Raw genomic sequence first — 14,200 nt, forward strand, 5'->3', positions numbered from 1 at the left:
CATATTTAAAAGAAAGAAGACTCCAAAGAGTCACACTGTTGGCCCGACACAGACTTTTTGATACTGTTTTTGGAATGCTCTAATCACCAACTTTATTCAAATTACAATATATCAATATTTGCATACATGTGATCCAAAACTAAATGTTGCACAAAGCAGTTTAGAGATTCACACAACCCTAAGACCATTTCCCAAGCTTTAACATCAAAAGTCAGAAACCTAGCCTGCCACCTGACCACAGAACAATCCTCACGCTTATGTCACACACAGACATACACAAAGTGATCTTATCCTAAAGCGAGTTCAGAGAAAAGGCAGCCAGCTGCCTGGTACACCTCATCCTCAACAATGCCTAAGTAGTTCCTAATTTAAACTGTACTCCACAGCACCTCCTGGAGGTTTTGTAGATTTGAGGATACAATTAAATATTTGCAGTCTTAGCTACTTCAAAAGGAGGAGGAGGTATGGAACTGGCACCTGAGTGCTAAGTCTGTTGGGCATGTACACGACCCACAGTTTTCTTTGGCTGTTTGTATTTCCTGGTTTTGTTTTCTTGGACACCGTGCACCATCTGTTGGACAACCACGTGGGTCTGTGTGACTTTAGAAAGTCTCTTCTGAACGAACTTGAGAATATCATTTAGCAACAACTTATCTTAAAGGAACTCTATATTTAGGCTTATATTTGGACTAAGTGAATAAATTTTTCTCTAGGTCCACGCTAATATTTTTGAGGACATTGCTAAGCAGAGTAGCAGTTTCAACATAGCTTTCATTCAATTTTATTCTGTAATGCATAAGCCTAGCACGTGTAATGACTCCATCAGGTACTTTATGAAACGGAGTAGATTGTGTCTTTCAGACGATTGTGGACTAGGCACTTATAATTTGTATTTCTTTAAAACTTCTAAAAATTAGGGGTTTTCATGGTTTCAGAAGGAAGGATCCACACTTCTAGTGGGAGAAGTACAAAGGAATCACATTAACTTTCCTATGGAGAAAGACAGCATTTTGATTCTTCCAAGTATTAGCAAATTCTCCATCTTTTCCGGCATTTAATCTTATGAAACTAACACACAAAATTCCCACCTGGCGGTCAAAATGTGTAATTGCATCAACAAATGTCAAATTCTTGGATCCTTGCTCTGGTGCCTCTTACGAAGTGGCCCAATATTTCTAAAACAAAAAATACGTTTTAATTAATCACCATATGAATGTACTTCAGAAAGTTCATGGAAAATTTGTGCTGCCAAAGGATGCATGCATTTCAGTATTTTTCAACAAAATAAACTCTTTTATTTCATTTTCCATAAACTTTTTCAGGTGCCTTCATACATATATTCATTAGTGAGGCTTCCTGTGTTCATATGTGTAGGTTGGGGTGTGTGTGTGTGTGTGTGTGTGTGTGTGTGTGTGTGTTTTAAAATCACCAAAAGAGTTACAAACATTCACAACTAAACAGGGCCATATGATTTCTAGCTTGATCCCTCACTAGATTTGTTTTCTATTCCTTTCTTTTTCTGAGTATCTCTCAAACAGCTTGAGGAATAGAGAGTTTACTTTTCATGTTGGCAAAGCTCCTTGGAAAACCTGAAAGAATAAGAAGAAAGAAAAATCTGTCTGTGTGCAACAAGGAATGATAAAGAAATTCCTAAACTCTTTAAGACTTCCAAAGGTTTTTGCTTTTAGGGGAACCCCCTGACAAAGGCCTTCTAAAAATCCCATGGGCAATTGTCAGAAATGTTTAGTGTGACTCATACTCCATCTTGCATAGGTTAAACAGCTAACTTTCTCTATTTATTTTCAAACCAGACAGAACGACACCTTCCTTTATCAATAGAACCCTTAATTGGTTGATTAGTGATTGTAAATGACGTCACGTTCCAGTCTCGTGCTCGCAGGGTTAGTCTTTATCTCAGATAATTGTTTTTCACCTTCTCACTACATGTCTCTTGTATGGCCTGTGCACAACTCTTCGTTTAACCTCTAACGTGAATCAGAGGCCTGTTTTTGAAGCAATCCAGCGTCGATAATAAGTCACTTCTGTGTAGACGCCAGGCTTGTTCTTCTGGCCGCAGTTATCGCCCCAGCTCACAATTCCGATAAGGTACCAGGTATCTTTAAGATCTCTTGCCACTAGTGGGCCCCCGGAATCTCCCTGACAAGAAAAAGGAAAGAAAATTGACTAAACATGCTGTTTAAGCTATTTTGATGAATCACCTGTTTTATTTCTAGAAATACATTTATACATTTATAGATATACCAGTATAGAATATTTAGTGAAACCATGTATTTAAGCATCATAAGTAAACACATTGTAACAACTGTGTTAAACAATGGAAAGTTTAAAAAGAGAAATGGAAAAGATATAAAAAGGCTTTAAAAAGGGTCCCACATCTTTGGCCACTTGTTCTCAAGAGGTATTATTCAATGCCTGGGCAGTCATCTCTTATTGCATCTAGTTTCATATTACTTAAATTACATGGTCCCAAATTGCCATTTTCTAGATTTAAACAGTGGACTGGAATCAGGTTCCTGGCTCTAGCCTGGCCCAGGCTTGACCATTGCCGCCATTTGGGAAGTAAACCAGTGCACAGATCTCTCTCTCTCTCTGCATCCACCTCTCACTATGTCTTGGTAATTCTGACTTACAAATAAATCTTTTAGCAAAGATTTGGACAGTATATATTGATTTTTAAAATTATGTAGATAGGAATGTTAGCTGTTCATCTTTAAGAAGCATTTATGTAGTTCAAAAATTAGAGTTACAGAGAGAAGAAGAGACAGAGTCTTCCATCTGCTGGTTTACTACCCAAATGAGCACAATGGCCAGCACTGAGACGTGCTGAAACCAAGAGCTAGGAGCCAAGTGGATTTTCCACACCCACTTTGGCCATCTTCCATTGCTCTTCTCAAGCGTTTAGCAAGGAGCTGGTTCCAAAAGGGAGGAGTAACAAGAAAAAATGTCCATATGGGATGCAGATGCTGCAGGCAGCAGCTTAACCACTACATCACAGTTTGTGACTTTACCTGCAACACTGTGATGTTGGACCCTGAAGTTTGCTGCTTCACAACCTTTGTAACTTTCCCTCACCACTTCTTCAGGCTTGGTACCATCTTCATTTTTGGCTACATTCACAGCTGAAGTTTATATTAATTTCGTGGTTTCAATGCTATTTATTTATGGATAAAGCATATTTTGTGTTGTTTTTTTAAATGGAAGATTAACTTTTTATGTGAAAGTCAGTTACAGAGATAGAGAGGGAGAAACAGAGAGAGAGGAAGAGAGAGAGAGAGAGGTCTTCCATTTTCTGTTTCATTCCACAGATGCCACTCCTGCCAGGGCTGGGCAAGGTAGCAGCCAGGAGCCAGAAGCTTCATCCAGCCCTGCCACATGGGTGTAGGGGACCAGACATTTGGGCCATTTCCACTGTTTTCCCAGTCAAGTTGCATGGAGCTGGATTGAACATGGAACCTCTGGACACAAACCAGTGACCGTACTGAATCTTGTATTGTAGGAGGTGGCTGCCAGTCCACAACACAGGACCCTGAAGAACATGTTGATTACGTTACCTTTCTTTGGCTAACTTTGATGTCTTACATTTGATTAATTTCATAGCTACAGGTAGCAGATGTTGAAAACTGAAAGCTCTATTAAGATCTAACAATTTTTGCTAATGATAAAGAACATCAGGTAAATGTCAGTTCTTTACTTTCTCTGAAGATGTCCTCCAGCTGAACATCAAGTGTATAGACACCTGCTCCTCCATTTTTCTCTGCCTCTTCTTGCCAATGTTTTCCAATCTCTTTCTCTCTCTCTCTCTCTCTCTCTCTCACACACACACACACACACACACACACACACACACACTCCTTCCCTTTTTGCTCTGTTTTAGGCTGGTATAGATTTGTGATCCTGGGGCTATGTCTCCATTTTTTTGAGTTAACTTCTCAGGTGGCTTCCTAAGAAAAAAGTTATGGTATTGGCAGCAATTCAAAACTGTTGAACTATCAAAATCACTTGAGCAGGACCCTTGGAGCATGCCCCACATTGGGGACCTTGGATGGTTGGGAGGCTGGGTGGGGCTTCTTCCTTTTTCTATCCCCTTACCCTAGATCCAGAAAAAAAGCAACAATAATAATAATGTGGAAACAAAGGTCTTACCCACTTTCCTGTAGCCCTTGGCCTTCTGTGCCCAAATCAGCTATGTAAAGATTGCCAAAATAAAATTATTACAAAAAGGAGAAAAATGTTATAGAAGGTAATTTTTTTTGAGTCATTGCTAATTTAAACTTCTTTATTCTACTCAGACACTTGATGGCCAGTCTACACAGGCAGAAACCTAGTCAAAGTCATCGTCCCTTTGAAATCTGAACGCATTTTCCACTGTCTTTTCTAGTTTTAGGAAGTTCTGGCTGGATCTGATGCTCCTTCATTTGAAGCTTTAAGTCAATGCTGTCATCTTAGTGTCTGACATGGGGTGACGGGGCTTTGTAATTAATTTATTGCAGCCAACGTCGGTTGGGCCTCCTATGTCAATCTAAGGCAATACATTTCAGAATGAAGACAAGTGCTCTTGTTTCTTTGATAAATCTTCCAGGTCTCCTGCCTTCTCGCATCTCTTGCTGATGGACCTGTTCATCTTAGCCTCTGTTTTTCTTTACTATTTCTTATTTCTTCCCCCAAATATTATTTTCTTGAGATTTTTGAAAAATTTGTCCTTTAATTTAATCACTGGGCTTATGGAATTGTATCCACAATCTTAAAGCTCATTGTTCTCCGATTGGCACAAGTAAGGGGCTAGAACCTCGATTCGAAGTTCTATGCTTATGTCGCTTGATGCTCTTTATTCAGCAAATAGCATCTCAACTGTTAGCATGTGGAGAACTTTATCCTGTGGTCTCTGCCAGAGGAGAGCCCTACAATCTCCTTTTTTAGGAGAATGGTAGAGGAGTGGTATGCACCTGCTGTTGCATGGGAAGAGTTTGAGGCTGGTCTCACGTAATTCCCACATTGTCAGCTCCTGACTCCCCTCTGCTCACAGCTAAACAAGATGCCACTCAATTCAAAAGTCTTCAGATTCAACTGCTGGGATTCTGCTTCTAAGGGAAGGAAGATATTGTGGGAAGTAGAGGGAGTGGCAACCTGGTTATTTAGGGTAGGGAGAAACGGGAGGTTTTAATTTTCCATTTTGTGGCTTTTAATCATGACTTTCTCTTCTTCTAGTTTATGCCTGTCCCCAACCTTTGGTATCCTGTGAACTCTCAAATGCTGATTTTTTCTTAAAATTGGTATTCTGCATCTCTGTTCACCTAAGACGTTTATAGTTTAACCTCTCTACTAAGTCAGTTAAACTTCTTTCTTCCTTCTTCAAAATTTTGTTTTCTTCTTGATTTTTCTCTTTAGTTCTTTTTGGTAAATACCCCTTTTAAAAAAGATTATGGATAGGGATTTGGTCTAGCAATTGAGATGGGGGTTAAGGTGACCATATCCACTAATACAATGCCTGGTTTGAATTCTTGCTCCTCTGTTTCTTCCAGGGATACTTCTGGACTCACAAAGTGTCACTCTCATGTCCTCAACTACTCACTTTCAAAATGATGGGTCATCCAGAGATATGTTTCCAGAACCCCACCTACTGTTTCCAGGACTGATTTCAAACACCAGGTTGGAGAGAGCTCTCCTATCAGAGTGGTGAGTACCCGTGTGTTTACAGAGATCTGTGGCAGAATCGCAACTCTGGACAAAGTTGTTAAAGCTTTGTGTCTCTACGTTTCATACTAGCAGTTGTCATCCGCTTGTCATTTGTCTTTTGCTCTAGCCTGGCTACCCCTTTGATTGAAAGATTAAGGGTGTCCTCACTTTGCCCCCTCTCAAAGCAGGCTTTGGGACCAACCCTGAACATAGAGGAGTATTTGTTGAGCTGTAGACCAGCAGTTGATGTTGCTGGACCTTCTGTTTCATGCCCAGTTTCAGTCACTGTCTGTCTCAGGTGCTTGTGCCTGAGTCAGTTTGCTGACTACGCCCCCCTATTTTTCCATGACTAAAGTTTTGGTTCATTACTCACTTGCACAGTCAGGCAAGAAGCTTCCCTCCCGTCTGTTCCCCAGTGTGTGGAGCCTTCTCTTTACCACCACTCATCCCTGAAACTCCTCGCTAATCTCACTTCAGGTCTGGATCCCCTAGTCCCACCTGCTCGAGGATTTCTCTTGCTTCCTTCCACCTGCTTCCCACAGTCTAGACCTTTTGTTAAGCTCTGGATTCCTCTTGTCCATTTTTGGCAGATTAGCTGTGAGGCCAGGGACTTTCTTGCCCATACCATGTGCTGCAAGTCCCCTGATTCTTTTCAGATGGAAGCTTCCCACATTGTGTTATTTGCGGGGACTCTGGGCAAGGCTTGCTGATACCTCGCATTTATGGGATTCTCATAGTCTCACTGCATGGAATTTTCACCCCTGTGGAGTTTTCAAGAATCTAAACTCAAAAATCAAGTTCCTCCAGAAAGAAACATACTCAAACTTTTCTTGGAAAATGTATGTGCGAGGCAGATGTTGAAGAATAGAGGAGAGCCCTGGGATGCAAACTCCCATATTTATAAGTTAACCCAATGTCATGTGCCCATTATGTAAGTAGTTACTCTCTTGCCCTTTGCACTTTTTAAGCTGTGACCTGACAGGTTTCTTGGGCTTCCCTTAGACCTACACTGTAACGTCACACCTTTTTATTTTTGAAGCACGTGTTTTCTATGACATACTTTTCTTATCGTATACCTGAGTAAATGTCACTTTTTACAAAACCAGGCTTCAGTTACATAACATATCTGTGATACTTGCTCCCCCCAAAACTTCTAAATAATTTCTGTAACTTATATAAAATCACATTACAATGCATCAAATATAATAATTTCCTTTTCTAGACTATGACTGTTAGGAAAAACTTGGCTTTAAAAGTTTAGGTTTAGAACTTTTTCAAACTGACACAGTATTTGTATTTTGTACTAATATAAAGGACACAGAACATTTCCTGGGCCACATTCATTTTTTGTGACTTAGTCATATCAAAATAATGTTTTCAACTTACCCTGCAGGCATCATAAATTCCTTCCAAATATCCAGCGCAAAACATTCCAAATTTTATATCATTGCCATAAACCTGTGGTTGTTTGCACACATCATTGCTTATGAGTTTCAGTCTGGCTTCTCTTAGGTCGTTTTGAGATTCCCCTTAAGAAAAACATAGTAATTTTAGTACTCACAATCAGTATCCCTAGCTAGATTGAAGCAGAGAGACCACTTTTAATATTTTGTTTTATTTCATTTATTTTGAAACACAAAGTTACAAAGACAGAGAGGGACAGACTGAGACAGAGGGAGATTTTCAGTTTGCTGGTTTTCCTCCCAAATGGCTCCATAGCCAGGGCTGGACGAGACCGAAGCCAAGGGCCAGGAGCTTCATCCAGATCTCCCATGTGTTTGCAGAGCCCCAAATACTTGGGCCATTTATCATTGCTTCTCAAGGTGCATTAGCAGGGAGTGGGATGGCAATGGTGCAGCTGAAATTTAAAGTGGCTCGCATATAGAATGCTAGAAAATCAGGCAGGAGCTTAACTCGCTATACCGCATTGCTTGCCTCACAGATATGTTTTTTTTCCTAATATTTTTATGCTAAAATTGTCACACAGAATGAGTTCAATGTAAGTAGTTTCTAAGAAAAAAGGATTTTCTGCAAAAAATTTAACACATTTACTAAATATTATCCTATAGCATTTTATACATATTGTTTCAAAAAAAACATAGAAATTCGGTTTCTTATGTTTTTATTTCAGAAACAATTAATTAATATACTTAAAGGTGTCATTGCATTTCATAAAGTTTGCACTTATGGGTCCCAGAAAGCTCACAGCTAGTTTAAGTGCCTGGATAATCTTTCTAGATGTAATAAAATAGCTGTCGTACTCTGTGCATTTGCTTTGTACTCTATATTTTATGAAGGACTTTCACATATATCCTTTCTGGAATAAAACTGAACCAATTAAGCCTATAAGAAGCGTATCTTAGTAAGGAAGCACTCTAAGAAACAAGGAGAAAGATGTAGGGCCCAGCATGTTAGTGTAGTGCTTAAAGGAGGAGGATGCTCATTTCACCACTTTTATTCAGCATTGCACTGGAAGTTCTAGCCAGAGCAGCCAGGCAAGAGAAAGAAACAAAAGGGCTCCAAAATTTGGAAAGAGGAAGTCAGACTGTCTCCATGTTCATATACGGAGGAAACCCCAGACTCTAGCAGACCACTGTTAGAACTGAAAAACAAATTTAGCAAAGTTGCAAATAAAATATAACATCCAAAATCAGTTGCATTTCTATATAACAACAGCGAATTATATGAAAAAAATGAAATCAATAAAATTTACAATAGCTACAAAAAACAAACAAGAAACAAGTAAACAAAAACCCCATTAAAATAAATTTAACAAAAAAGATGAAAAGTGAAAGCTATAAAATATAGAGCAAAGAAATGGGAGAGAATAGAAAATATGGAAAGGAATCTAAATGACAGAGTTAATTTCAGTGAAATGTTCATGGTGCTCAAAATAACACATAGATCCATTGCAATTCCCATCAAAAAATATCCATGCAGCTATTCACAGAAATAGAAATCCTAAAATTTGTAGAAATTAAAAAGAAAAACCCTGAACTGTCAAAATAAGTTTGTAAAAAAAGAAGAAAGCAAGGAGCATTACACTTCCGACTCTAAAATATGCTACAAAACTTTAATAATCAAAGCAGAATGATATGAGCATAAATTAAAGATGACACACAGGGCCAGCATTGTGTGTACCAGGGTCACCAGCGTCCCCATGTGGGAGCTGATTCTGGTCCCTGCTGTTCCAAGACCGGCCGTAATCAATGCTGTGCTGTTAGTGCTGGCTGGAAGAGTCTGGCTCCTCATTCACATGACAGCAGATCTATTTCTGTGGCCATTGCAGACTGGGCATCCACTAAACCAAGAGGGAATTGCAATGTTCCCTGACCACCTCCCCCCCCCCATCATTCTGAAGCACAGATTGCAAACTGTGTCTAGAGACAAAATCCACCAGAGAGGCTGCAAAGCAGGTGTCAGATTTGCAACTCTACAAAAATTGGTAAACTGTAATATTTTCAGTGACTGAAAGAATGACAAAATCAATGAGTATTTTAGCTTGTCTGAGATGGACCAAACCACATGGAGTATTTGCAAATGGTCTAGAGACCACTAAGCATATTTTTGTCCAAGATAATGCCAGGTAATTCTTTGTTCCAGGGGTTTATCACTAGTTTTATGTGTGTGTACATATATATATGCATATATACACACACATATGTACACACACATATACACATATATAAATTGTATTGAATTTGGTGAGTAAATTTTGTCATTCTTGCAGAGCTCTTTTTTCATCTTAAGAATCAAAGACTTCAAAAATATGCCTGAGAGTGCACAATTCATGTTTAGATGAATACATCTGGTTGAATCATTTTCGACAGCATGCTTTGATGATTTTTCCGTATTGTTAACACTGCAGTAAACTGTGCTGCATGATCAACGAGCGTACTCCCCGACACAGACGTCTGGGATTTCTGTGGCACAGGGCTTCGGGGTGCAAGGAGTGGTGGGGGTGAGGAATGTTCCTGAGTGTGGATGGTGTAAACCTTGAGTTGTTGTTGCCCACGCTTGCCACTATATGGCGCCAGAATCCCTCCAAACCCTGTAAACTGAGTGCATCTGAAACCAGCCTTCATTGAATCCCAAATTACTAAGACTAAAATTTTCTGGTTTCACCAGATTTCCTATGTTTTTACTGTTTGTAAATTAAGAGCTCTGACTTGTCCACTCAAGTTGTGTGGAGATGGCAGGCAGGGTAATGCAGGCGGAGAGATGTGGGTGGGGTTTAGTGCTGTGCTAACTTTTCGGAGATGCTCACCACCATAGTAAAGTGCTCCAAATCCCGTGATGTAGACCGTGGAGTTTGGACGGAAGGAAGCAGAAGCTTCCGGCAAACACACGCGGCGTATGTCATCCGAAAAAGTGACTCTGGGAGAGAACTGCACCACAGCAATGTCGTACTCTCTCGCTGGGGAGCGGTACCGCTCATGGACAATGATTCTCTTGACATTTCTTTTCATTAAGGGAGGGTTTATCGTCGTCCCGAAACTAACTGTCCATTGTCGTGGATTTGCATTACTGGAAAAGATTGGAAAGAAGTGCAGTGAGTGAATCTCACAAGATTCTTGCTTGCAATGATCGTTTTCTGCAGTCTACAGGTAAAAGATATGCAATTGACAGATTTGAAATTCAGTACAGAATTATTGCAGCTTAAAAACACGAGCCACATGCAGTATCATTCATGTATTCCTTCAGCAAATATTTGTTGAGCATTCATGTGGCAAATCTTACCCAAAGAGCTGGGAATAAAGTCATGAACAAGACAGAAGATTCCTGTTCATGGCAAGATGAGACGGAAAACCGTCAAGGCACATTAAGAAGTAGATATCATCAATGAATAAGGCCATGAAGTAAATGAAATAGGATGGTGGGAAAGAATACTAGGGGTAGTCCAGGAAGACTTCTGGGGGTGTGTGTGTGTGTGGCATATTTGGTTAAGATATAGCTGGTGGGAAGTCAGCCACGAAATCTGGTCCACGTTTTCAGGCCTTGGGCTAATGGGCTACAATTCAAGACATGAGGGAAAGAGTCATGGAGGGTGAGGTTGGATACGTGGACAGGAATCCAGTCTCCGGGTGTCTGAAAGGTCTTGATTACATGTGTTTTTATTTGAGTGACTCTTTAGATTTTATTTATTTTTATTGATAAAGCAGATATAGAGAGGGGGGAAAAGGAAGATCTTTCGTCCGATGATTCACTCCCCAAATGCTGCAACGGCTGGAGCTGAACCAATCCGAAACCAGGAGCCAGGAGGCTCTTTCGGGTCTCCCACGTGGGTGCAGGAACCCAAGATTTTGGGCCATCCTCGACTGCTTTTCCAGGTCACAAGCAGGGAGCTGGATGGGAAGTGGGGCTGCCAGGATAATGAACCAGCGCCCATGTGGGATCCCGGCGTGTTCAAGGTGAGAACTTTAGCCGCTACACCGTCGTGCTGGGCCCCAGTGAATGCTTTTAAGGAGAGGAATGATATTGCCTAGTCTACATTAAAAAAATAATAATAATGGTTCTTCCTGGAGAACAGAGTGTTGCTGCTGAGGGCGGAGATGATGCAGGGTGGCTGACCCACAGCTGGTGGCTTTGGGCATGGTGCTCACAGATGGCCTTGAGTGACTGCTGGGTCATGGTACTCACGGACTTCACAGAGATGACTTGGTGATGCTATGGCCGTCTAGGAAAGCATTCTTCAAGAAGGCTTAGTAGGTGGCACTGTCCAGTACCAGATGTCAGCCTGCCCTCTCTGCTCTTCATTTTGTAGGATTCTGTCCTCACCAAAACACATCTACTCATAGCAAGATTAATGTGCTTGGACTAAATCCTTGAAATATAGTTACTCATAAGAGATGCACAAAGAGACAGGCACCATCCATTTACATAGGATTGTCTCTTAAAATGATTATTTGATAGATGACTTTAATCATAGAAAAAGCATATAAACATATCATTGGGGTTTAACTTCAGTTTGGAAGCTATTAATCATGCTGGGATTATTATTTGTTTCTTTCATATACCATTTTGATATTTAAAATAGTCAAATGAGAAAAGCTGTAAAGGACCATAAAGGAACTTACAACATAAATATTGACATGTTGGTTTATAAATTGGTCTGCTGTGGATTTTATGGGTGCAGAGCAGTTTTCACAAAAAATCTTATGTAGATGAACTTATCATAAATAAAATTTTTGATCATGAGCTTGTAAAGGTCAAATTTCAAATTATTTTTACTCAAGTGGGAAGGGTCATTCTGGAGCTTTTGAAGAACGGAGTGATACTATTTAATATAACTTGTGTTTATTATGCTTTTAAATGACAAACCTTAAAATAAAGACATACCAAATCAAGATGAAGAATAAACTTTCTAAACTTTTACCTTAACTTGAAATTAAAAAGATGAACTTTAATAGTGATAAATATATTTTTACTAAAAAATGTTCATGTGATAAGATCTCTTAAATGCTGTCAATATTAAAATGAAATAATATCAAATAATCTCAGAACATGAAAGATCCTTAAGAAATAATTCTATTTTTTACATTAATCCAGTGTTTGAAGGAAATTTTGGCATCAGGAAGACGTGTGCTGGTTTTCATTGCCACCATCCCCTGACATTGCAGCCATGGGCAAGTTGTTTCATTTTTCTAATTTCCTTCATTAAAAAAAACACAAAAAACCAAAACAAAAAACAAAAAAAAACCAAAAAAAAAAAAAAAAACCTGGAGAGGAGGGGGAACCTTCAGAGGAGAGTTCACCTGGCAAGTTGGATGCCAGAATTGCATAAAGCGAATTACTATGCTCCTAACCAAATAGCATAGTGGAGTTTAATGCTTGGCAGTGGTTGTTACAAAAACACTTTCAAGTCGTGATTGTTTACGCTTGAACTCTCCTGCAATGGAGGCTATGTTCTTTCGCATCTCTTTTCACTTTGGAATTCCTTTCTTGTTTGAGAAGTTCTGCCTGTTAGCAAGTCCTTTCTTGATTTCCCAACTCTCTCCTCTGTGAGAACGCCTCAGAAGTTCTAGTGTAACTTTCAGTTGTACTACAGTTTTCTCAGAATGTACTTTTTTTTTTAGTCCTAAGATAATGTTTCTCAAAGTTTGACGTATACACAAATAATCCCAGGAGCTTACTGAAGTGTGTCTCCTGCCTGTTTCTGTAGGTCTGGGGTGGGCTCTGATATCCTTTCATTTCTAATAAATGACCCAATCATGTGGGAGCTTTTGATCTGTGGATCTTTGAGGGTCAAAGCTTATGGAAATATTACTTCTTTCCTTTACCTTTCCTTTAACACTGTCTCATGCAAAAGCATTTCATTTTGTCAAGTTTCTTTAAATGTCACCCTGGATACAGTCTCTGTGCCAAGTAAGATTTGACCAATTCTGTTGAATCATTTAATGCAATCTTAGTCACAAACTAGCGCCGTGACAACTGACTCAACATGAACTAAGTTTTGCAAAAAATTCCAAACTCTTCTTCTTAAAACTTAAAGCATATTCCTACTCTCTGTACTGATACAATTGAGTTTTGTTTTTTAACTAACCTAGAGCCTTATATTTATTCTTTTTTTAATTTTCTTTTATGACACAGATTCATAGGCTCTGGGATTCTCCCAACCCCTCCCTTATATTTATTCTTGCTAAACTTAATCATTTGCTTGTTACTCATTATTGTTAGATAACTAAAGCTCTTTTCAATTTTGTGTTTTTTTTTATCCAACACTCCAGTTTCTAGCCTTATGGTATTAGCTGATTTGGCTTCCACATCATCTGCTAAGTCTATAAAAGTCTATTGTCTGGGACACAGTAAAGGCTATAAATGCATCCTCAGTAGTTCAACAGACGCTCTGAATCATCCAGCTTTTGGTAGAGGTGCTTAGTTACTAAGCTGCTTGCTACGTGTGCATTTAATTTATATTATTTATTTTTCTCTAAGCCTTCCTATTTTATTTGTCACATATGACAGTTGTCTTACTATCTATTTTGACATGTTTGTTTCTTGGAAGCATATTTAAGGGATATATTGACAGTAAGTAAAATATTTAGAGAAAAAACCAGTATGATAGAGTATCTACAAAGTAGGTACTGGGAAAATAGTCATGGTGCTTATGCTTCATTCATTCATCCTTCAGAGATTCTATGCTTGCTGTGAACAATAACTAAGAAATTTTTTTATATAGACTACAGAAGAAATAAATTTGCTCTCTCTTGTTCCAGGTAAGACAACAAATATTAGTGGTAGAAATTATTGGAGTGTACATTTAGTGTTAAATGCTACTAAGGTGTCTTGTGAGTGCTTGGTGCAGTGGTAATGTCATCTGTTTAGCATAGTTTTTCACCTCTGTTTCTGATACCAGCTTCGTGCTAATTCACACTGTGGAATGATCAGGTGATGGCTTATGCATTTCAGTGTTTGCCAGTCATCTGGGAGGTTTTACTTGAATTTGGGACTTTTGGCTTTTATGAGGCCCAGCCTTGCATATTGAGAACATGTATGAATCAAAAGA

At 39.2% G+C, this 14,200-nt stretch overlaps 1 protein-coding gene across 1 annotated transcript in view; it reads right to left on the reverse strand.

Annotated features, from left to right (window-relative positions):
• Positions 1–1,995: 1,995 nt before the first annotated feature.
• The window catches only part of LOC121147295 (transmembrane protease serine 11A-like), a 50,754-nt gene continuing 38,549 nt past the window's right edge, over positions 1,996–14,200 (reverse strand). The window contains exons 8-10 of the mRNA XM_040967120.1: positions 9,962–10,221; positions 7,081–7,223; positions 1,996–2,157 (exon numbers count right to left, since the gene is read on the reverse strand). Of these exons, the coding sequence (XP_040823054.1) occupies positions 1,996–2,157; positions 7,081–7,223; positions 9,962–10,221 (565 nt within the window). The remainder of the gene's footprint in view (positions 2,158–7,080; positions 7,224–9,961; positions 10,222–14,200) is intronic.

The sequence above is a fragment of the Ochotona curzoniae genome, unplaced genomic scaffold (genome assembly GCF_017591425.1).
Source record: "Ochotona curzoniae isolate NIBS_2020 unplaced genomic scaffold, NIBS_Ocur_1.0 scaffold_4506, whole genome shotgun sequence".
NCBI classification, from domain to species: domain Eukaryota; kingdom Metazoa; phylum Chordata; class Mammalia; order Lagomorpha; family Ochotonidae; genus Ochotona; species Ochotona curzoniae.